Below are 25,700 nucleotides of genomic sequence, written 5' to 3'. Positions count from 1 at the left end.
ATAAACAAAGTAGTCTGTTGACCAAGCTTTTACGTTTTTTTGCTGTAATAGGATTGGACGCAATCGTTTCGCTGCTTTTTAAAGTTTCTCTCTATGTTCTTAAGTAAGCATATCTTAAAACGGAGTTTTTGAGTTATCTTTGGAAAAATCTTTTCTATAACAGGTATTTCACCTGTTGAGCAAGGTTTTGACTAATTTTAAATGACTATTTGAGTCAGATCGGTCTGTATTGAATTGAAAGTATGAAATGTTATCTTGAAATCATGCACTCAGAGTATTGACACTACTTCAGAATCCAAATTCCAGGCTTAAAAACGAATAGCTAATTAGCCGTAGAGTTTTGATAAAAGTTACGAAGTATAAATTAAAGAGATCATCTTTTTAGTATAAAAATTTCAGTGAAACGGCGCACCATGGGAATAATGAAATCTACAATCCTAGATGGATTGATAATATGATAATGATCTACCTGCATCTGTTCTTTGAAATTGGAAAATAAAGTTTAACCAAATCAAGAAGGGGAGTTTAAAAATTAACTAAAATTCGGATATGTCAGGGATTTTATATCTGCATCTGCTCTTTGAAATGGGAAAAGAAGGTTTTATCAAAGCAAGAAGAGGATGTTAAAAATTAAGTAAAATGAGGAGAAAAATTAGTTTGCAACTGCGAATTAAATTGTGAAATGCCCTAATTATTCCATTTAGGTGCAGAACCTTTAGACTGGCATATGTCAGGGGTTTTCTAACTGCACCTTTTCTTTGAAATGGGAAAAGAAAGTTTAACCAAATGAAGAAGAGTTTAAAAATTAAGTAAAATGTAGAGACACAGTTTTTTGCAACTGCGAATTAAATTGTGAAATGCCCTAAATATTCAATTTAAATATAGAAATTCATAGAACAGATTCCCAAAATGAAGTTTAGAGAAACAGAACCTTTAGAATCGGATATGTCAGGGGTTTTCCAATTCTCTCTTTACTTTACATTCTTTTATTTGGCTCATTGATCTTTGTTGAAGTTTTATACAATGCAATCATTTTTATTGCAGTTGGTGTTTCTTTTATTTGTTGCACTTAAAAATTGCTTAATTGCTACGTTGCATATTTGCTTTTTTAACTTGAAATCCGTTGATTGTATATTTATCTTGTTTTTCCGTTTCTCTTCCATTCATTCTCCTTAGGATAGTAGCTTGAGTTGTTTACCTTCTCTTTAAAATCTGCAGCTGTAGCACTTTAGCAGTATATATGTATGTATGTATATATAAGGTGTGTGTTTGTATTTTTAAATAATAATTTTATGCCTAGTATATATATATATATATGTAGAATTATATATATATATGTTGAGTTTATTAAATGATAATGAACAGTTTGAGTGGGTGTCGTTTTAAGCCGCTCTTAAGAAACCCATGGATTAGTTCCTGAACTCTTACAATTGCTTTTACCGGTTTGTTGCACAAGCAGCTTGGAATCGACTAGTTTTTTGGGATTCGTTAACCCAAGAATGCCGCACCATGTGTGCCCCTTGCCGCCGGCCCACACTTACTGGCCTAAAAATGTTTAGCATTCTGTTTTGTTAATTTTTTTTTTTTTTGCGTTGCAGAACTTTTTTAATTAGCATAATCATAATAATGTTGAAGAAAATGAAAGACAAGCGCTTTGAATCGGCGCCACGTCGTTGCACACACGTTGCCATCTCCGACTCGGACGTTGCTAATGCTTATCCATTTAAATGCTACGCAGCCTATGCGCAGATGCTAGACATTATGTGGTCTCGCCCTTGCCGCTGTCGTCCGCGGACTCTGCGCTGGCATCGCCGGCTGCAGCGACACCGCCGACGGAGCCATTGTTGTTCCTGCACTTAGAATTAGAGGACGCGGCTGCTGCTGTTGTGGCACTGCCATTATTTTTGTTAAGAGACGTACTGTCTTCTTCATCTTCGTCCTCCTCCTCATCATCATCCTCGTCGAAATCATCATCGTCTGTGGGCAAATCATCTTCCGTCTCTAAATCAAAATCATCATCGTAGAAATTGGCATCCAGTCCAGACTCTGTGGTTGGCTTGCGTGCCGGCTTCAGACAATAGTCCTCTAGAGTCATTGGTACTACAATGCCCTCCCGTTTCGCTTCCGCATTGGCGGCCAGTGCCTGTTTGCGTATGATGTTCGGATACTCGTTGTCTATGCCCTGCAAAACAATAGAGATAGGTTAATTCAAAGGCTCGTAAATGTTTAAGACGTTGCTTCACTCACCTGTGAGTCCCGCCATCGGCGATACATGACCGACGCATCCACATTCGCCGGCGAGTATGTGTTCGGTTCATTTAGGAGAGAGATTACCGACAGCAGAATGGTGCGCACATTCTGTGTGGGATTCCAGCGTTCGCAGGGCAGCTCGCCGCTCTGTGGATCATCCACCGGCGGATGCAGTATAGATATGCACAGATCCCCATTCTCGTACACGTTCGGATGCCACACCTTAGTTAGGAAGCGTATGGAGGGCGGCGAATATGGATAGTCGTGTGGAAATTTCATGTGTGCCTTGAAGTAGCCGCCCTGGTAGAGTGTGTCGGGCGGCCCAAAAATTGCCACCTCCCACTCAAAGAGATTATCATCGTTGATTAGTTTGACGCGAAACCCCTCGACAGGCTCCTCCTGCAGCGACTTGTATTCCATGGCCAATGCACGGACCGCTGAGCTACTGGGTGCCGATGTCGTCGTCGTCGTCGTGGACCCGGAACTACTACTGCTGGCCATCATTGTCGATGATGCATGTTGCGATGTGGATGCAGCGGTTGTCATTTGTACACCCAGCAGTTGACGGCGTGTTCTGTTATTCAAAGACATGATGTGGAAGATGATGAGGCGGTTTACAGAGAGCTTTTCTATAATTAAGCAACAACTTTTATGCGTATGTATGCATATATGCGTATATACATATGTATATACAAATTCGCTATATGACAGGGTCAATAGTATCTGAATAGACGTGATGCGGTTGCTCTTGGGGCTTTAACGGTGGCAGCGGGCCTAACGGAGTGGCTCTCAAGGTGAGCGGCTACGCGTCACACTTCTTCAATGGTAAACGGAATGAGTGTGCGTGTGTCGCGCTTAATGGTTACAAACAGAACTTGAAAATTTTGTAAATTAGGCAAAAGACGAAAGGTGTGTTTATTTTTATTTCGTTTTGTGGGTTTTTAGTTTTTTTTTATATTTTATTTTTTGTATGATTACAAGAAAAAGACAACTCTGAAGCAACACAGACAACAAATAATAAATAACTATGCCTCTTTCTAAGGTTGTAAAATTTTGCACAGCCTGCTGAGACACATACTTGTTTTGTTTCTTGGCAAACGAGATTACAATAAATTTAGTTGACGTAAATACCGATATAAGTTATTGTTTTTTTTGGCTTGCAACAGCTCGACATAATTTTTTGACCTTTTTTATTAGCAATTGTGCGATAATATATCGTGAGGACGGCTCTTATCGATGTTTAGCACTTGCGACTCGACTCCGATAACTTACGCACTACAACCATGTACGGAAATGCCATCTGTCGCGCGTAAAATTGAGTGTTCAGTCGGGTGCGGTCCTTAATTGTTCATAACCACTGAAACGAAAAAATTAGTGTTTTAACCGCCCTTAGCAATAATGTATCATTTGCAGGTGATATCTTTTGGCGTGTTTTGTTTCTAGTTTGCTGTCAGGCCTTTTTCAAGTTTATTTTATATTTTTTCTCTAATTCGTTCTTACAGTTCCACTATTATTATCCATTATAGCTTCGTTTTTATTGAACCACTTCTGATATACATACATATGTTATTAGTGTTAACATTTCCAGACTTTATTAAATTCAATTTCAAAATATGAAATTTTAAAGGTAGATCATCCTAATGATTTCAAAACATGCGGGTGCACTAACTCAACGTAATTGTCGAATTTGAGTAAAACAGTTCAAAAATTACAGTAATTTTGGAAAATTATTTATACGGGGGGAGTGGGGATGCATAAGAAAATAAAAAACTCCATACAATTTTCTATGTGTGCTGTACTCCATATACTTTGAGGGTCTCCTGTTACCATTTTAACCTTCCACAAATTCTCATACTTGTCTATGTCTTAGAGGGATACTCCATTTTTTATTACACTCAATCTGATTTTGTTACACTTTTGTTAGAGTACTCGCTTATATCTAAAAATATTTATTGTGATTTTATAATAGGAGCAGGAAAAGAGAGTCCCTTTCCAATTAAAAAGTCATTTTTGGTAGAAATACTTATTTAAGATCTTATTTTAAGTCTGGATACATATGTATTAAATGTACCAAGGAGCTTGTCGATACATTTTGAAATTAACGCTTTGATACTCGTTGAATCTTATTTGGCATCGTCGATACTTGAATAGGTAGCGCTTATCCAGCGCTTCCAAACGTATGGACGCCACAGCTGCTGCGTGCAACCCTGGTACGACAACATTTCGATTGCGATAACATGATATACACAAGTTTCACTCTCGTGTCGAGGTGCAAGTCGTGCGTGCAGAAATGCTTAAATTTGATTAGAAAATACGAAACTAAAACATTTAATTAGGAAAATTCACTAACAAAACGACTTGTTATTATAAACACACATGCCAAAATGTTAAAACGCGTCGCGCAGATAACGCAGTAGTGTGTGAAAAGCAAAAGAGAAAAACGCAAACGCAGCACTAAAGAGAAGCAGCAAAAAGTGCATACAATACAGGAGTGGCTGCTGCTGGCACGCAGGCAGGGCAGAGCACATATAATAAAAAATTGAATTAAATCAACAAATTTCCAAATGAAATTGAGTAAATTGAAGTTGCTATTGTGTTGTCAAAGGTTCAATTAATGTTTTTGTAATGCGAGAAAATTCAAGTAACGAGAAAACTGTGCACTAACGAAAAGCAAAAAAACAACGCCCAAACAAATTATCAAGAATACGCAAAGTTCAATTAAAAGGAGCAACAACAACAACCGCCAAAGAAACAGCAGCAAAGATAAGTGCACAGACAAACAACAACAACGACATCGAGAACAACAGCAAAAACGACAGCAAGAGGAAGAAAAAGTCACACATTCCAGTGAAAGTAAGGGAACAAATATGTTTTTGACCAAAACATGAAACCATAAATTTGTGTTTGAGGAAGAGCAAGCCACATTTTTCTGCGAATTACGCCCGAAATAAAAGCGCACACACGCGTACATACGCATACTCAGACAGCCAGCAACACGCCTACCTACACCCACACACTTGCATACGTACACGCACACAGAGAAGCAGGCAGACAGGCCGAAGCACGCCCAAACCATCACAATGTCCAGCTGGGCTGAGCGCGTGCATCGACGTGCCGCCGATCTTGGCAATGTGGTCACATCCTGCGGCCATCCTGGCCCATCTGCTCCCGCCTATCCCTACCGCCTTGAGAAGGTTAAATTCGGTGTGCCACTAGAAGAGGTGTGCAAGAGCAACAATAACATTCCAGGCCCGCTGCTGGTGCTAATACTCAAGTTGAACAAGGAGTCGCCTAGTCGTCGGGATGTTTTCCGTGCCCCCGGCCATCAGGGTGCCATGAAAAAGCTGATACACTTCCTTCAGGCCGGCCGACTGGTCAATGTGGACAACTTTTCTGTTTACACAATTGCCAGTGTGCTGAAGAAGTTCCTCCGCAAGATACCCAATGGCATTTTTGGGCGCAATGGCGAGATGGAGTTGTTTGCCATTAACGAGTTGCTGAACGAAGCCGAACAGACGGAACGCTTGCACAGGTGAGTGAATCGTCGTCTACTGGTTACATGCACATAAATACGTACATCTATGCATACATATGTATGTATGCATGTACTTACATACATACATATGTATATGTATGTAGGTATTGTAAGATTGAAGCTTGCGGTAAACTTGCTGAACCGGATCTAGATTTGGTTGCAGCGCAAGAATCTTTGCTATACACACACACACATACACATGCACGCACACATCTTTATGTGTACACATACACATATGTGGTACTTGGGGTGGGGGCTTAGGGGGGGCGTTGTTGCTTCTTTCACAGCAGTTATCTGCGATTTTTCAGAAATTAAGTGAAAAGCGTCGAGTTGTCATTCGAGTGTATGAATAGTATGTATGTATGCATGTTTCTTTTTGTTGCTTTTCACGCCTTTTTGGCTCATTCAGCACTGGCACTGGCACTTGTTGACATATTTGCCAGCTTGCCTCGCAGATTTTCACCAATTTTCACTTGGGCGTTAAATGCGACATGCATATAAATCTCCGAATTGCAAACAACAACAACAACAACAACTTGTTCAATGCAGGCGGTCAATTGATGCCGCGCTGTTGTTGTGTGTAAATTTCACTTTCATTTGTTTGCTTTCTGACTCAATTACGTTGATTTAAGTGGCAATGCAGAAGGCAAATTGCCAAAGGAAGTGCAGTCGCCCCCAATCTCGATAAAGAGGCACGCGCTGCCTCACCAATAATTTATTTCTTTGATTTGTTGCGCTTGATGCGTTGTTGCTGCAATCGATTTCTAGCAAACTGAATTAGAGCATAAAGCGTGAGCAGAAGTAAGCGGCAACAACAGCAACAAACACCAAAACGCACGCATACTCAATTAAAACTTAACGAAAAGTAATTGTATTGCATTGCAATGCTTAATTCCCCGTCAAACATTGCAACAAGTAAAAGTAAAATTTTTTAGCTGCAGTGGCAGTTTCAACCAGTGTTGCCAATTTTAGGGCGTCAAAAAAGCTACATCACTACTTAAAACCAACTAGAAATAGCTAGATTATTATGTTCTCAGCAAAAAGACGATTTGGCAGCGTTAGCATGTCCAAAATCAATGTGAGCTCTCCAGCTCTGTAAATTCCGCTTTATTGGTGTTGCTTCAATCAGTTTCAAATTTATTCTGCGATGCAAAGCATATGTATTATTTAATGATATTGGGAACTATGTTATATCTTTAGAAACAAGGATTTTAAGAACTCGTTATCGAACATCATTCAATGGACTGTTTCATATAGTGGTCTGATCTTTTTGATGTTGTATCAGTGTTTCTCTACTATGGTTCCTTCGCGTCACTCCCGGTTTGTGCAGAGCTGGCGGTAAAATAGCTTAACTGCCAACACTGGTTGCATCTGCGTGCTTGAATGCGCTTATATATGCACTTTAATTAGCAATCGATACACTTAGACGCGTTTTATCGAGAAGGAAGCGTATCTGTTGCTGCGATTACTGTTGATAGACAAGAGAAGTGCGTCAGCAGTAGCCGCATCAGCAGCAGTCTGTTACATTAATGCTAATGTGCATGTAAACAAATAGCGTCAGCAATAAAACATAAATTTAAAATGCTACTACATGCGTAAAAATCGACCGCCAAATTATTTTCATATCAGGCGGCGTCAAAAGTAAATTTAAACTTTTGCTTACTGTAAACTTTTGCTGCTGCTTCTGCCGTTGCTGCTGGCTCTAAAGCAACACAATTATATGTACATTTATTGTTGTAATTGTTTATAAGCTGCTGTTGTTGGTTTTGTTGTTGCCTCTGCCGCCTATCATTGTTTATTTACTTTGTAGGGCAGCTGCCGTGCAACAACAACTACAAGAAGATCAACAGCATCAGCGGCATTGGGTAATCAAATTGGTAACCAAGTCCAAATCAAAATCAAACAAATGTGCGAAAATAGCGCCTGCTGCCGAAACTTTTATAAATAGACAGACAGACGCGCACGCATTTAAAACTTTGTATCAATTAACGTGAAAAGGCAACCAAGCAACAGCAACAACAACAACAACAGCACTCAATCAATTGGCACATCGTTTAGCGTTTGCTGTTGCTATTTGCTGCTGTGTGTTGTTGCGGCAGACCGCAAACGGCCGACCGCCAGCAGCAACGTCATCGTTGCACGTTTTTGCAATACCCAAAATATATAACGAAATATGAATTTGTTTGTAAATTACACGCTACAGCAATATAAACACAAACAAAACACGCAGCAGCTGTCCACCAATCGTTTGCGTATGCACAGCGACCTTTTCTCTCAATTGGTTGCTCTTCCTAATTCGCTCTCTCGCTGCTCCTGTGCGCAACTTGTTGCCCGATGGCCCCAAGCTTTTAAGCTCCCTGTTGCTGTTCGCAGCTGCTGCCTGTCTGTGGGGAAACTGTTGTTGTTGTTGTATTTGGTTGTCTAAGCTTTTTTATGCCCACTGTCAACTGCCGCCTGTTGCTGCTGTTTATGTGTATTTGTATTCTCATTCTCTAAACACTAATGGTTCAAATGGTTGGATTATTATGAATGCCTGCATACTGTGCGACATGGACGGTTAGGGCGTGCTAGAGAACCTTTACAGAAGAACCATTGTAAGGAAGATGGATTTTAAACAAATAGTAGAGTAAGAATCTATTTTATTCTTAAGGTAGAAGCGATGGTCGAGTACCCTAACCCTTAACTAACTAATTCCTGTGGGTTCTACTATTTTTCTTAGTAGAGGATATAATTTTTCTTAATTTATTTTAATTCATCAACTAGTTAAGTCTTTGGATATTACTGCGAGTGCATTCCGGGGGCGGAATGTGTACCTGTTTTTCTTCTTTTCGTTTCTTCTAATGTCCGACTATTAACAGTCGATATAATTTCCCTTTTTTAATTTAAAACATCATTCGCTGAAACCAGTCGCGTAAATATTGTATAAAGCGCATATTTCTTCATATGATCGATCCTCTACTTAGAAATATTTACCTATCCGCCCTCTCCTTGGCAAAAAAATTAAGCTATAAAGCAGTAATCAAGTAATATGTCGAAAGCTGTGGATTGCATCAGTCTGTCATAAAAGTATAGTATAGGCGTTGTAAAATGCTCTTTAAAATCTTTTATGTTTTTAAAGATATGCGCACATCATTTTTTATTTCGAAGTCATAACAATGTTCACGCTTTTGGCAGACATTATGGTATGTACGAATAATATCTGAAAGGGTGTAAATTATTCGCGGCATTCACGATTGGGCTTTTCATATTTTTTTTATAAATACATTTTTTTATCTCTGGCTGCCATATTGCCAGCTGCCTCGGCTTGTCACATTATTTACGCACTCTGCAAACCAAATGGGCTATTTACACAATTGCTTGGCCTGTCTCATTGCAACAACTACAACAACATGAACAATGACCAAATCAATTGCAAGGCAACTGCAACGAATACCGATAAGTGCAAAAAATAAAAAGGGAAGAAGAAATTTGCCAGCTATTGTTGCCGACTTACGCTCTCTGGGGTCTAGACAAATAAATGGCAACTGCAATGACCGGCGACGTCTGCTGACTACAAAGCCGCATTGTGAATGCATTACGAGCAGCAAGAACAAAAACAACAACAACACCATCATCGGTAGTTGCAACAACAGCATTAAGAAGAATAAACAGAAGAAATGGCTGACGCGACAGTAATTTCTTGCTTGCTTAGCCTATTGACGATATCGACAAATTATATTCGCTTCCTGATGCTAAAAAAAAAAAAATGGTCAAAAAGGGCTGACAACTGCTCCAACTCTCCCAAAATCGCAAAACTGCTGCCACCTCGGAGTGTTACTGCATAAATAAATAAGCTCGCTGCTGCCGCTGCCGCTGCTCATTGTAAACAATGCAAAACGAAACAAAATAAACAAATAAATTCGAGTACAATATGTATAAACATTCGACTATAATAAAAAAAAAGTGCGTCAGTAGCTCAGTTGCAGCTTAGGCTCGTTGCCTGCCTGTCTGTCTGCCTGCCTGCCTGCCCGCCTGTCCGATTTCTTCCCTCCGGGCCCAAGTCTTCCTCTTTGCACTTGGCATGTTGAAATGCTTTTTATTATTATTATTATTATCATCATCATTATCGTACCTTCTTCATTGTCTTTGTTGTGCCGCTAAAAAGAAGCTATAAAAAGCTGTGGTTTAAACTCTTCATTTGTTATTGTAGTTGTTTTTGTTGTTGCTTAAACGCCTCATTTCTGGCTACACATTAACAAAGCGCTCTCGGGGCTCGAGACTTGTTGCATGAGATGGGGCGTGCATACAACGGGCCTTAGCTCAAGAGATTTTCGCAATGCATTTCGATGTGCTGGCCTGGCCGATGATTGCAGCTGAAGTTAAAGATGTGAAAGATATGGCAGCTGTTGTAGTTGTTGGCTTCTCTACTCTCGTCTCGAACTGTGCTGATGAACAGCCATGAACTTTACGAGTAGAAGCACAGTACGCCGAAATCAGTGAATCAGACGTCCTAGACTGACTCTCTGGCAAGAAATATTGCGTTATTCATGCTTAGGTTTCTTGCATTTGTGTTTCCATACATACTTATTACTACTTGTATGTGATGTGTACGCCCATCTGAGTGATATGGAAAATGAGTAAGAACCAAGCGACCCATTTACACCGCAGTATGGATTGTGGATTGTTTACTCTCGGTTTCTAAAGATAAGTTATTTTTCAGTGAATATTACAGAAGTGGATATAATGTAACATCTTTTCAGAAGTACACATATGATAATTATATATTTTCATCTTTTCGCAAGAAATGGAAACTATTCTTTATCAGCTGTTGTTACCAAGTTGTTGAGAATTTGCATTCATTTAAAATTGGACGTACGCGGCTCTGGAAAGACAGGGCTTCGCTCCTATGATCGACGAGATTGTGTTCTTTGGTTATTGCTAACTAAGCTGTTTTTAAGACAGCAGGGTCTGCAGATGCCTTTCAAAATGGCTCTTCAAATGGCTGAATGCTTGAGTCAATGATTTTAGTTTGGATGGGTATACATTGATCGGGAGTTCAATAAAAGACTGCTCTATAGATAAATTTAACCATGCAAAAGTATAGTTCGTAGCAAAAAAAGAGAAGATATTTATGATATCATCAGAATGTACATGGAGTCACTAAGATTAATGGACTGAGAAAATATGCCACTTTTTGCTTATCGTAATACATTGACCGAAAGACGATACCTTTCTGGTAGAATGCAGAATTCCCCAGACTTCAAACTATTGCTTTAAAGGAAGGGAAAAGCAGTTTAAGCCAATCTCTGGCTAAATTTTATCTTTTCTAACAGCTAATTAATGTCGATTATTTGAACAAACTTAACCGGTGTGGTCGAGTGCCCATGGAATTTTCGTATTTTTACTTAGATTCACATCTATTTTAATTAAGTTTAATTCTGATTGTTTAACAGTGCCAATTTGTCTAAACAATACCCCTATCGATATAGATCTATAGACAGAGACAATGCTTAAACTAAGTCCACGATCTAATCGTACACAATGAATAACCTCTTCAGGGGCAACGACAAAGTTTGGTTTCCTTATCTTATCGCCTTTTTTGCTTGAACAAGCCCAAAACGTATGTTCCGTAGCTTCTTCATGTAAGACCTAGGGAGGGGACTAAGTACTACACTACTAGTATAGGTACCAACTACATATATGTACTTGTATATGAATGGATTTGACCGCGGCGTCAAACACGACCTCCAAAGACTGTTCAAATTTGGTGATAGCTTATCAATAACTAATAATTTGCGCCTTTTGTTTACGTCTCAATTATGTTTACAAATTGTTTATTAATTATTAGAAATGCGGGTAGAGAAAAGTAAATAGAAACCGCAATTTTTACGTCTATTGATAACGCCGTTGAACGCTCTCGACCTCATGTGAGGCTCTTTTTCTATGAAAACGTTATGAGTAATCTCATGTATTTGTTGTTTTTAATTTAAATTGCCTACTCTGTTACTATATTTATGAGCTATTCGGTATTTGTTTCATATTATTCAAGAGTTACGTTTAGGGTGGGGGTGGGGTGAAGGTTGAAGTTTGTTAGTCGCTTATCGGCTGCCTTCGACAAAACAGTTTATTAACTTTCGTGCAACGGTAAGCCTTCGATCTTATACAATCGTATATTGGTGCGTTACGCATGCGTCGAACATTTTGTCTATACTTGTACATCTCATTTACATGAATGGTAGGAAATTAAGATCGAAAACCGGTCGTCGCATTTCCCCGAATCGATGCTAAATAGTTTAGCGTATGCTTGATGCGTGCATGTTTTTATAATTGTGGCCCCGTCATTTTATTTGATAGATGAATCATTTAGTGGCTGAGTGTATTGTATTATTGTATTTTTTCATTCATAAAACGAAATATGTCGGTCGGTCGGTTCGGATCGGATCGGTGGGGCCGGAACAGACAACGATTGCGTTGAGAGCATTATGCCTTTTGGCGCGCCGCATTTGTTGGATTGTGTTTAATTTTTGCATTCAGTTTTGTTGTCACTTAAATGTGTAACCATTTCTCATAATATTATCTGATAAATTGTGCTTACTACCACATACATATATAAATATATGTATGTACATGTGCATTGCATGCCCCTACAATTGTTATGGCGCATGTTTTGTTAATGATGAGCTGCGGCACAAAAGCGATTTAAACACTTTTGATATTAACACAATCGCAGCTCTTTGTGCGCTCGCCACTCGAATAAACCACAAAAGAATTTAAACCCACACACACACATTTAGTGGTGATCAGCGCAGTTTAAGAGTGCAATGAAGCTTTATATCTGATCATCAATTCTTGTCTTTTCCGCATAGAGCGAGTAAATTTTTTTTGCTTTTCGCAGTATGTATTCTATAAGTTGGATATTAAAAAAAAATATTTCTGGCATTATTTCTAAAATGTGAATTATTTCTATCCAGAGAAAAGATTTAGACAAGGAATACTTGTATATACTATTTAACAGAAATTTTGATTAAATATGAAATGTAAACTTGACATTCGATGAACTCCCTTTAGTTACTCTTTCTTCCTGAAAAGTCATTCTCAGATACGATTTTACTCATTATTTCAGGAAGCTTTGCATTGTCAGTTCGAACAAAGCCTATGTATTGAGTTGAAATGTTTACTTTTTATAAAAGAAAACGCTAACCAAACGATTTACTTACTATAAAAATATCTAAATGCAGGCAATAAGATTACTCTTTATTTTTATATACTTATTCATCTTTGGTACAGGTTTGCTGAAATCTTTAATTTTTTAGCCAAACTAATGAAAACTTTTTTTTGTTTGAAAAGCGAAATAAATAAAAACTTTCACCCTTTGGGTACAGCGTATAGTAAATAAATAAATATAAATATCTAAATATAGACAATAAGATTATTCTCTTTATTTTTATACTCATCTACGAGTATATTTTGGAACAGATTTGCTGAAATCCTAACATTTTTCGCCAAACTCTTCTCTTTTTTTTTTTTTTAAAGGGAAAATGTTTTACAACTTTAAAGATTTTAGATTATTTAATTATCTGCACGTGTTTAAAGTGTGCACCCATTAAAATGTTTACGTAAATGGCTTTAATTGTTTTTAAACACATGTGGCTGAACTTTTAACCCATAGCCCGCATCTTTTTCCTTAGTTTAAATGGAGTTTTAACAACTTTTGACCTTATCAAAGCACTTAACACTTTTGCTTTTGCATTAATCTTGTCTTTGTGCTGGTCGTCCAAATTTATTGTCATCGTAGTACCGTAAACTCTTTTTGCTTTCTTTCGATGCCCACAGATGCCTTTTGTTTCGAATTTTGATGTATGGTCTCGCGAAGACAAACCTCTGAACAGATAAAACTCATGTATTATGCATAGATATAGATGTTTGGTGTTGTTTTTCTTTATTTATTATTATTTTTTTTTTTGTTGCTGCTATTGTGGTTGGTTGTAGTTCATTGTAAAGCAGCATTTGGTCAGCCGGCCGGGCCATCGCTGTTTGTATTTATGTCTATCTATATACATGGACGTATATGTGTCTACTTGTCTGTCTGTCTGTCTGTGTGGCTATTTGTCTGGCGTATCTTCAAGTTTTCACTTTTTAACAGCGCTTAAAAACACAAAACGTTTATGGACTAGAGATGCGAACCATGGCGCTGTAGCTGTTGTGTGTGGTGTTTTGGAGCTGACTTTAAAGCATTAATTGATTGAGTTGGTTTTTGTGTTGCTGCTCCGTTGGCTGCGCGCGCAGTTGTGTAACTTGGACACGGAGGTCTAATACAACAACAACAACGGCAGCAGCTTTTCTGAGACCAGTTTTTCATCGTTTATACCTACACACATTACACTAGTCGTGTCTTTTGTAGTTGCTGTTGTTTCAAAATCATTAAACATGCCAAAATGAAAGTGTGAACAATGTGTGGTTGTGGATAACGGACGGGGATCGCGGATGCCTCACCTCTCTGTGCACATTTGGCCAACTGTGTACTTACATTCGTACATTCAAGAGTATTATTATTATTATTATTGCTATTTACTTACTTTCTTTGGCCGACACCATCAACATGAGTCAGTAGCACACTTTGTAATACAAATAAAAAACATTGTGTGACTAAGAATTGTTAGAGGCGGGCGTTGATAAGATCTGCTGTTTTGTAAATATTTATATGGCTCGACATATATTTGCAGCGTTTTTTAAATGCCTTGTTCCTTTTGCAGATTGATTGCATCACTGCCCAAATATACGCAACATCTATTAGTTTTACTCTTTGGCACATTCCGAGTGATTGCCAGCAATGCGGCCCATGCCGGCACGGGCATGACCAGCGAGGCCTTGGGCGTCAGTGTGGCGCCCAGTTTCTTTCAATCGTGCGTCAGTGACGGCAAAACGGCGCGCATGGAGGATGTGCTTAAGTTTAAGGTGAGTAATCGTACACCTATCTAATAATTCAATTGGCCAACATTCTTACACTCCCCACATGATGATTCTCTACTTTATAGGTGTCCACAAAGATCATGCAACATATTATTGATAAATTTGCTACACATGATATTTTTGGACGTGACAATTACGAATACTATGCCCGCGTCACGGGCCGCATACTCAAGGTGCAGGATGAATGGATATGCAGTTTTCAATATCCGCCACCACCACGAGGAAAATTGGCGCAACAGAAATATGCATGTGAGTATTCAAATTGATTCTCGCTCTTTCGAATCTTTATGGAAAACTCAAAACTACTTTTCATTCGATTCGCACGTTTAAGGGTTACTCGCTAGCTAGAAACGAGATTCGGGAATAATGTTTGAAACTATAGTAATTATAGGAACCTTTAAATGAAAACGGGGTTTCTTTTATAACGCATGCCTTCTAGCGCTATTTTAGATCTGAATAGGACCAACACATACTTATTATTGTCATTCTTCTGTCTTCTGAGGGTCCTGAGTTACGCATTACCCTATAAAATTCTTTCGAAGCTTAAATCTTGGCTCGTTCCCTTGTTTATAATCACAAAATATCATTTAAAGTCAATTGAAATATACACAGGGGCGGGGAAATGTAAATGACGTATCCGTAGATAAATCTGTGGGCATGAAATAAATTTTTCCTAGCATTTCAACTAATCTTTGAATAACCTAACATATAAAAATTATTGATTTGTGTAGGAAAATAGGTTTGTGGATTACACAGTATGTGGGGTTTTGTGTTCTTTGAAATTATTGTATAACTTATCAGGCTTCTACTTCAGGTATTTTCCACTATACTTTATATGTAAATAAGTTAGTCATTGTGCAGTGTGGAAAAAAACGATAATAGTTAAAGATATACTTGCAAACCGTATTGCGCTAATAATCTAGGTAGTAGATTTTTGTCTGTCTACAACTAGTGCAAAAACGAGTCTGGCTGACTTATTGCAATATTTCACGGGTTATTCAAATGAATAAACCAATAAAATCGGTTTCACTTTCAATCCTGGGAGTAGCTAATCCAAGTAAATATGCAATTAATATAATGTATTTGAGAAAAGAAGTTTTGGCTGCATGCGAACATAACCTCTGATATCTGAACTAACAAACGAATTACAACTAATTCTGTTTTTACACGATAGATTGGTTTCAGAAAAAGTCGTTTAAAAAACCGTGTAAAAAAGATATTGATCGTATGTTATTTTGAATCGTGCTAAATGGAATAAATAAATAAATTTTTAATTTAAATCGTTTTAAATCAAAACCGTGTAAAAACAGAATTGGATGTACAATAACAATATGCTCACTTCCATATTTCAAAAATGTTGTTTTTTGAAACGCTAATTGTGTTTTTCTTTCTTCTCCACTGGCAGTGCAACACTCTTTGGAGGCCGAGAAGACTTGGCTGCAGTGCCAATGCGAGCGTTGGGGTTTACGTGAGTACCCAAGCCATTTTATACGTAGATTCTGTATAGCTTTGCTTATCTCTACACTGTCTCTCTATCTCTGTATCTCTATCTCTGTCTGAAACTCAATCTTAAATTTTATGTCACTGTTGGGGGTGTTGCGTTCTGTGTTTTAGTTTGTAAGTCTTTTTTGCTTATGCTATCAACTACAATACTACTTACGTATCGGGGTTAATGCTTATGGTTTTACACACACACACATACACACGCACACACATTACTTTGTTTGCTTATGCCACGTTCTCTGCACGCTATGTGGTTTCATTTCTTTCACCATTGCCATGCAAAAGGTCCAATATTTACGTATAATTCATTGTCATGTTATGTCTTCTAAAAACTGTACGATTTTAAATCACCAACCACATCAACTACAACAACAACAACAACAACAATAACGAGCAGTGGCTCAAGAGGAATCGCGTTCGACGCCCGCCTTGCTGACCAGCTCCAGTTCTGCGTTGGAGAACAGTGTGCTCTCATTGGGCGTCTCGCCAGAGCATTCATTCATCGAATCCTGTGCCCGTCTCTCGGTCTCATTGGAGGGTCCGGGCATATTCGCATTGACATCGTCACCGCTGCCCAAACGTGGCGGTAATGGTAATGGCAACGGCAATGGAAATGGCACCGACTACGACTACGATGATTATGCCGACGATGACGCCGGCGATGATGATGATGAGATTGATTTTGGTGCCGACTTGGAGCTGAGCAACATACCGGGACCAGATGAGCAGCACCACCACCACCAACAGCAGCAGCAGCAGCAGCAGCAACAACCACACCACCAAATGCGTGGCATGTTTCTACAGCAACGTTCCAAGCAGCGCCAGCAACAACAGCTGCAACAACAAAACGACGATGACGATGACGACGATGAGATTGTGAAGCGTCGCTATCGTCAGAACAAGAAGAAGCCTTTGCCGGCCAGCGGCCCACAAATGCGTGGCCAGCACCAGCGACGCCTGCGCACTGGCACCAAAAGTCTCGACGGCACTGGCGAACGACGCGGCAGCAATGCGAGCAACAGCAACATTGGTGCTGCAGCGGCAACAGCATCTGTAGCAGCAGCAGCAACAACAACAACAGCCAGCGGAAGTGGTGGTGCTGCTGCTAATGGTGGCGCCAAGTTGAAGCAACGGACCTGCAGTCGCTGCAATCGAGGCATCCGCCACTCCTCCTCGTGCTCGTCGACGTCGGGCGGTGCGATGGTGGGCAACGGCAACGGGGGAGCTGTGGGCGGTGCCGGCGGCAACGATGGAGCTGGCGGCAACAACGGCGGCATGACCATGGAGGAGCTGCGCGCCGTCAATCGCTATGCGGAGAGCACCAAGAGTCTGTCTTATTTGCCACAGGTGAGGGATGATTTCTTGCTTGGTTCAAGAATCTCGGTATAGATTGCACTTTTGCTGATGATGTAATGAGATCACTATTAGGAAGAAAAGAAGAAGAACAAGAATATCACAGCTTATTTAAAAACCCATAACTTTTGCTCTCGACTTTTGAGTTTTGTGTTCTTTTTGCAGATTTGAGCAAAGCAAAAAAAAAAAAGAAGAGGAAGAAATATTAGAAATTAGTTTTAAGTTTAGCTTTAGGTTTCATTGATTTTACTGAAATTAACCATTTTTTGATTTGTAATTTAAAATTAACGCTGCGTATATCTTTAATTTTCACAACTAATTCAATTTGTTTCCTTTATTATTGTTATTATTTTGTACACTTCATTTTTTTTTTTTTTTTTGGTTTTGTTTGATCTCTCTGAACTGATTTGTGGCACAGGTTTGGCAGGCAGCTGCCACGCCCCCCAAACCACTTGCCACTGTCGACATTTATTCGTTCTATATTTTTAATTTTTGACTATTTAGCATAACAAAAACAACAACAAGAACCAAATGAGTTTTTCAAAATTTAACTGTTTGCCTAGTTATGTAACATTTTCTTCTAACTAAAGCTGCGCATACAACAACCACAACAACAACAACTACAACAACCACAAAAGCAACAACAACACCACATACACACACTATATACAAAATAAGTGTCACCTTATATATACATATATATGTATATGTGTATATCTATATGTATTTATATCTAAGCGAGTAAATTCCTCACATTGAGAGCACAAAGCACACCCACACTCACTCACACTGAGAGAAAGAGAGTCGCAAAATGCTTAAAAAGTACAACAATAACAAAATTTGACACGCGCACAACCACCTCCCCACCTCGCTGTACAAACACAAAAGTCCATAGGTTTACGTTATTCTGTTTCCTTCGGTTAAATTAATGTTTATTTTTTGTTTCGTTAATGCTCTTTGTATGCAACAAACTCAATAGTTAGTTCATAACTTTAAACTACACCTAACACTTAAACATAATGTGTGACAGGGTTTTTATGAATTTCGCATTAAGACAAATACCATAAAAACACACACAAGCAACAATTATACGTACCAGACACTAAATTTAAATAATTGCAAAACAACAAAACACAAAAAAAAAAACAACAACTCCAAAACCATTTTATTCGAAATAAAAGTAAAAAATTTGCATTCCAAAAAACAAGCAACAAATCTCAAAACAATTGCGTATATATTTAATATCGGGCCAAAAGCTTTTTGCATGTCATTAACAGAAAGATGACTTAATTGGCAACTAAACTTAATCTACAAAGATCATAAGAATTGTTATATAGTGTTTTAGAAGTGTTTGAAACACATTGCAAGCGATTGAGAGTCCAAATTCATGTTACATATGCGTTTGTCTCCGGAAATTTCAAAAGGATAACTAGCATTTACTGTTCTTAAGAACATATAAGTATAATTAATCATTTAATTGTTTACAGAACTAGCCAGAGAAGCTTTTTGAGTGCTTCGATTGTAGGTTTTAATTAATTAATGATATACTTTGACAAATTTGTCTGCAAATTTTTTGCCAGTGTGACCATGTTTGGGTACAAAATTTGCAATCAAATTTGTCAAATTTCAAAAGTATTTCGTGAATATAATGAAACTGTAAGAAAAATTTTTAAAATCTACTTTTGAAGACCCACTCGTAGAATATGATGATGATAGATTTTTTGCCTACCTGAGAAAATTTATTTATTTTTTGGAATTAATTATTTGTTGTTTATTTATTAACAGTTCTGCTGCAATGTAAAATGTACATGGGAACAAATATTTAGCTATAGCTACGAGGCCTTAAGCTAGCCGAATTAAATATAAATCATTACACACAGTCCAGATGTGTAATAAATATTTTTAAAAACTTTGTAATTATTATACGTTTATGCCAGCTTTATCTAATTATTTGGGTTGGTTAGAGAACTCATGGATGTAGGTGTTTTAATAGCTTATAGTAGTTCAAAAGCTACATTTGAAGAGGCTCGACTCTGACCAACAGCATTTATAGATAATACGTGATAGTACGGATCAAGTTTTAGGCACATGTCTAACAAACACTTACTTTTTTTTTAAATCTAGAAACACAACAACAAAAGCACATGTAACCAAAGCCGCAAGCAGTGGCGACTGATGTGACTCAACCAGTTTGTTTATATTTATTTAAGTTGTTCATTTGCTTAGTGCATAGTTCTAGTTGTTTAATTTTGTATTTTAGACTTAGAAAATATTGTTTTGTATTTGTATTTGATTTTGTAGTTTTGTTTGTTGTCTTGTCGTAGCATCGTAGTTCCTTTTTAATTGTTTATGTTAAAAAGAAAACAAAACAACTTTGAATAACACTTGTATGCGCTATTTGTAGTTTGTAGCTCTTGACCTGCTGTCTTGTCTTCATTAATCCTGTATTGTATTTTTTTTTAATGTGCACTTTGTATTTATTATTAGTTATTATTATTTTTTATTTGTTGTAGCTCTTAACATTTATAGCATATGTAGTTAATAACATTTAGTTTTAAGCAAACATGTCTACACATTTTGCTCACACAAGCAACAAACAGGTTTTTCATATTTCCCACAGTTGTGAATCAGCGACTTGCTTAAAATAATTTGTTAAAATCCATAATATAACAAGCATTTAAAGGCTAGATATCTAAACATTTCCAAGGTCTGTCTCAGATTATACTAAAGATGATGAATTAATGAGTTTTTTTTTTAGAAGAATGCTCTCTCATTGATAGTAAGTTAAAGTTATGAGTTTATTTCAAGTTAAGATTCAAATTGAAGATTTTAATGCCAATCACAAACTATGTATATTTGAAGGAGCTGTTTTAGACGTTTTAAATATTTTTATATAACACCTTTTGTATTCCATAAATTTTAACACTAATGATTATTTGCCTTGACTGTGAAAGAACCGAAGATATTTCAAAAGTAGCATATAATACCGTTTTATAATAGCCACTCGAATATTTGGGTCTCCTTTCTTGGAATGCAGATTCGTGATTTATAAATTCGAACTGAATCTTAAAAATGTAATTTCAAAATCGAATATTGGAAATATTCAGCTTTATTAGGTTCGTAAAGCATTATCTTTATTAGTGATATTAGTGTGTGATCTGGAACAGACCTTGTAGACTCTATGCTCGTATATCCATGAAATTCACTTGCGCTTTTAATGTTCATAGATACATAACTGTTTTTGAGCAAGGCAAACAATTTAATCAACGCTTGTTGGCGGTTTCTAAGTACTAAGTACATATATTGTCAATGTTATTATTGCTATTTGAAAAGCCATTTCTCATATTTAAAGCCAATATATATTTTGTTCCTTAATTTATATTCGTTTGTTATTAACCATTTGCCAAGTTATACATATATTTCAATTAATTATTAATTTCAAAGCACTTTTTCACGCTGCTGTGCGCTGCTATAATTTTTCAATTCAATGCACTTTTATTTATTTATTTGAATTCATTTTTTGATTTGTGCAATGCCTTAGTTTTGTTTATTTTTTGTTTGAATGTCAATAAAAGTTTTAAAATTTAAGCAAATTAAAAAAAAAAAATGAATAAGAAATCAATTAGTAGCTACAAGCTATAAAAAATGAAATACTTCAATGAAAAACTCTAATGCGAAATTTTGAATCCCCGTTTCCCCTCTTACTACAAACAACCAACAACAACAACTACAACTACACATCACAACGACGACAACATTTAACAATAAATACGAAAATATAATTTGAAAACAATTTGTAAAACAAAAAACTACACACGTTAGGTCCATGAACGCCAAACCGCACGCATGCGCACCCGCTCCGAGTGGTTCCTAGGCCCGCGAGACGCTGTCGTCTCGTTGCAGCTGCCGGCGGATACCTGCAGCAATTGTTGCTTGGCCGCTGCGGCAGCTGCCGCTGGCTACCTGGGCGGCGGCAGTACGCGCGACATGCGCCACAACAACGAGAGCGACAACAATGCGCTGTTGTATCACTTTTATCGCAAGCAGCAAGAACAGCAGCAGCAGCAGCAGCAGCAACACTATCGGCAACAGCAACATCAGCAGCAGCAACAACTGGCTGATGTGCACATGATGGACATGGATGAGCTGCCATATGATGATCAACAAAAACAACAACAACAGCAACAACCACTAGCACAACAGCAACAAATACATTCCACAAAGCTTGCCAGTGGCGGGCTCCTGAAGCCGCCGCAACTCCAACTCGGTCAGCAGCAGCAGCGCCGGCTGCTGTTGGATGCCAATTCGGGTAGTTATGAAGCAGCAGCTGCTACTACACTTACTAATTATCTTACACACGCTGACGCTGACCAAGAACACCAACAACTATTACAGTCAGGCAACGAACCCATGCTAGCGTCTAACAAAATGCATCATTACTATAACAACAACAACAACAATCACACGTTTTACACACGCAGCAATGTCAGCAACAACCACCACAACAACAACAACAATCAATCAGCTTACTACAATCACGTGCAACAAACGGAGCAGCAGCATCAGCATCATCATCAACAACAACAAGAACAACAACAACAACAACATGCATTCTATATACACGAACCGCTCAATCATTCATGCTACTATTCCACCCAATGTTTGCGATCCGCTGCTGTTGTTGTTAACACAGACGATGATGACCATTCCGACTGCGATTCTCTGGACAATGCCACTGTTGGTGTTGCTGGTGGTGTCATGCACACGTTGCAGTCGCACGAGTTGCAGCAACATGTTGCTCCTGCACTGCAGCAACAGTTGCCGTCCCTCATGCGCCACTCCACGCCGGTGGCGACACGTCAGCAGCGCCAGCAACATCCACACTTGATTAGCGACTCCTCATCGACGCTCTATCAGTCGTTCGATCCTGCCACACTGCCGCTGTCGACAATACGTCAGCAACAGCGCAGAGGCAACAGCAGTCAGAATAGCCACAACAGTAATAATAATAATAATAACAACAGCAGCAGCAGCACCGCTAACAATAACAACAGCAACAATAACAACTTCGTCACAGTAATTTTCAACGTCTTAGACTTTTTATTCTAAAATTTTTCTACCCTACACCAAAATCAGCTAAAGGCATGCTATTCGTTGTGTTGTTCCGCTCCCCCACTTTAATTCGATCATTCAACATCCATACATCCGTTTGACGAACCTAGCAACATAAAACTAAAACATATACCATATAACGAGCTAGACCGCGACCTAAACAGCGAATGCTTTCAAGTGAATATTGTCCAAGCATTTTTGTTAATTATTTCTAAACATTTATCATGCATATGTGTCTAAAAAGTTAAAAAGCAACTCTGACGATTGCCCAGAAATTAAGTTGATCCGATACATAGTTCCTATTCCAACATGAAGCAAGCTGGCGTTTCAAAATCAAATCTCTCTGGTCAGACAGGCAAATCATTTTCGCATTGTAATGTTAATTTAATTTTAGTGAAAAATCAATACTGTTAAGCTATAGAGTTTTCTTTGCTATAATTGATCTGTTGAGAATAAACATTTCAGATGAATTATTTGTAGAATTTGTGAACAGATTATTTGCCTCTCTGACCATTGTACAGGGAATCATTTGCAACTCTTTCAAAAGTCGGTCATAATTGTTTATTTTTATTTCCTAAAACATACCACGATAAATATTAGGAAAGCAGATTCTTTGAAAGAAATTATTAATTATATTACACGATAGTTATTACCTTTTCGATAATCGAATCGATGAAATTGTTGAACTTCGGATTTTAATGAAAGATGCTTTTTAAAATTCCGGAACCAAAAGGCAAATTTTGAATATTATTTATTCGAAAGAAACTTGGTTTTCCAATATATCTCTAAAAACTGATTCTGACTTGTAATTTTTGGAAAGATTTTCAGGATTATAAAAATGATTATTTAAATCAAAATTATGGCTTACAGTTTAAACCACTTTCCTTAGCCATATGTGCATGATAGAGAAAGGAAAAAGTTCGTGTGCAACGAATTTATAATATCATTTGTTATTGCTAACTACATATTAAGTTATTCGTTGATTACGATTGATTCGAGCATATTGTTTATTACCCTAGCGAATATTTATTTTAATTAAATTGTATTTATTTTATAATAGTATGTCTTACTACTATTTGTATAAACGTAAACGTCTAAACATTGTGCACAGCGTGCGTTCATTATTATTTTTTTTTTTTTGTTCATTTGATTTAACCGAAACATTTATTTTGTAATCGATTATATACATGCGAGTATATAATATATATCTCACATTTACATATATACATGCATACATACATACATATATACATACATTTATGTGTTAATGTGTTCTTTGTTTAATGTAACTCTTGAACTATTTGTAACAATAAACAGCAAACTATTATTTAATTCATTTGATTATTGTGTAAAGAGAACTTGAACGAACGGCTTTTGTGTTATTTCTCGTCGATTCCTACATATACTATACACATACATATACTTTATACATAACGCCACATCCATGTATATGTTGTAATGGTTGTTGTTTTGTGTTTTCTTAATATTACTAACCAAAAACATTTGTGTAATTTGTGTTGTTTTTTAAAGTGTATATTGTTTATTTTGTTTACTCGTACTTCTTGTTGAGTTTGTTTGTTTGTTTGTTTGTTTGTTCGAACGCTGGCAAACAGTGCACAATAAAAGTCTACACATAGACCATCACAACCACAATCACCATCCCAGCAACGACAACAACAAAAACAGCAGAAACTCAGTTCCATTTCTGCAATAGACAACAACAATAAGAATCTACACAAGAACAAGAACAACAACAACCACCACCACAACCACCATCTGAACAAACCAAAATTAATGCCAAGTGCCGCTCCCGAAACTTATCAAAGATATCATTTTGTTTCTCTTCTCTCCCACGATGTTTTATACATATATATATAAATAAATATATACCACGTATTTATGTATGTATATGTATATAAAAATCGACCCACAACCAATACCACCATCCCGAACCACCAGTTGGCAACATCCGTCTGAGTAACAGTGCCGAGTCCATACAGTACACGACGCGTCCCCGACACCAGGCGAACCCAACGACGCGTCGAATCCTCATCAATGTGCCGCGCCAGTACCCGGTCCGCTCCTCGCTGCGTCGCCACAAGGAGAAGCAGATCGGGGGGAACAGTAATAGCAACAGCAGCAACAGTATCGCCAGCGATCAGCTGACCAACAGCACCACCATAGCCACCGGCGGAGCACCAACCACCAGCACACTCACCACCTCGGGCACTGCGCTCAACAAGCCTCTCCTCATGGTCGCCCTTCTGCCGGGAGCCGAGCAGCCGCCCTCGGTGCGCAACTCCATAGCCGAGTGTGGCGTTGGCATCGACTACGACAAGATGATGATGGTGGACACCAATCTGAGCCTCGACTGCAGTACGACCTTGACCTTCAAACCGCCGCGACTGTAACAGAGCGGTCGCCAGCAGGATAAGGATCCGAATAGGGCCGAGGACGAGGATGAAAAGCGGCAACAGCACAACTAATTATTCCAACTAAGGGGGTTACATCTCACACCTACACTCGAACACCTCAAACACACACTCACACACACACACACGTACACATATAGCTTATATTCTTAAAAACAATTGATATAGTCCTTACATAATATTACAATGTCGAGAATATTTTATACATTTTCTATATACATATAGCTATTTATATGTAATCTATGTATGTGTATGTCATATGTATTTATGTGTATAGCAAGAAAAGGCTGATTTTCTTTAGTTTAAAAACAACAACAACAACAACAAAGAAGAAGAAAAAGAACAACAACAAAACAAAACAAAAACGATATTGCAACAAATTGCCAAATTTTATTTGAGATGAAAGATGAAATCAGATCGTTCACTTTTTTCATTTTAGAATTTTCCAAGTCGATATTTTGTGTTTTAGACAGAATCTCGTCTTTAGTAGATAACAAGAAAAAATTTTAAAGCACCTAATGCATAAAACGACAGTACAACAACAACAACAACAAACTCGTAAACAT

The 25,700-nt window shown here is 37.9% G+C and overlaps 2 protein-coding genes across 5 annotated transcripts; one reads left to right on the top strand and one right to left on the bottom strand.

Moving 5' to 3' along the window:
- Positions 1-1,032: 1,032 nt before the first annotated feature.
- Positions 1,033-3,443, bottom strand: LOC115622483 (ubiquitin-conjugating enzyme E2 R2). 2 transcript variants are annotated; one of them, XM_030516428.1, is made up of 3 exons: positions 3,329-3,443; positions 2,248-2,824; positions 1,033-2,182 (listed from the first exon to the last, which is right to left on the bottom strand). In XM_030516428.1, the coding sequence occupies exons 2-3, from the start codon at positions 2,794-2,796 to the stop codon at positions 1,760-1,762; spliced, it is 972 nt and encodes a 323-aa protein (XP_030372288.1). In that variant the 5' UTR covers positions 2,797-2,824; positions 3,329-3,443; the 3' UTR covers positions 1,033-1,759. The 2 variants fall into 2 exon arrangements, with proteins under 2 accessions (XP_030372288.1, XP_030372287.1); XM_030516427.1 differs by lacking the exon at positions 3,329-3,443 and having other exon boundaries at positions 2,248-3,190.
- Positions 3,444-4,548: 1,105 nt separating this feature from the next.
- On the top strand, positions 4,549-25,531 carry LOC115622898 (putative uncharacterized protein DDB_G0277255). Of its 3 annotated transcripts, XM_030517018.1 has the most exons (7): positions 4,549-5,782; positions 14,518-14,719; positions 14,800-14,983; positions 16,140-16,202; positions 16,635-17,584; positions 21,413-21,899; positions 24,662-25,531. In XM_030517018.1, exons 1-7 carry the CDS (start codon positions 5,331-5,333, stop codon positions 25,111-25,113), a joined length of 2,790 nt encoding a protein of 929 aa, XP_030372878.1. In that variant the 5' UTR covers positions 4,549-5,330; the 3' UTR covers positions 25,114-25,531. The 3 variants fall into 3 exon arrangements, with proteins under 3 accessions (XP_030372878.1, XP_030372876.1, XP_030372877.1); XM_030517016.1 differs by lacking the exon at positions 21,413-21,899 and having other exon boundaries at positions 24,662-24,807; XM_030517017.1 differs by lacking the exon at positions 24,662-25,531 and having other exon boundaries at positions 21,413-22,904.
- Positions 25,532-25,700: the final 169 nt, after the last annotated feature.

This window comes from Scaptodrosophila lebanonensis, unplaced genomic scaffold, assembly GCF_003285725.1.
Source record: "Scaptodrosophila lebanonensis strain 11010-0011.00,11010-0021.00 unplaced genomic scaffold, SlebRS2 tig00000043-arrow-pilon, whole genome shotgun sequence".
Classification (NCBI taxonomy): Eukaryota; Metazoa; Arthropoda; class Insecta; order Diptera; family Drosophilidae; genus Scaptodrosophila; species Scaptodrosophila lebanonensis.
This window is presented reverse-complemented; position numbering and strand designations above follow the sequence as displayed.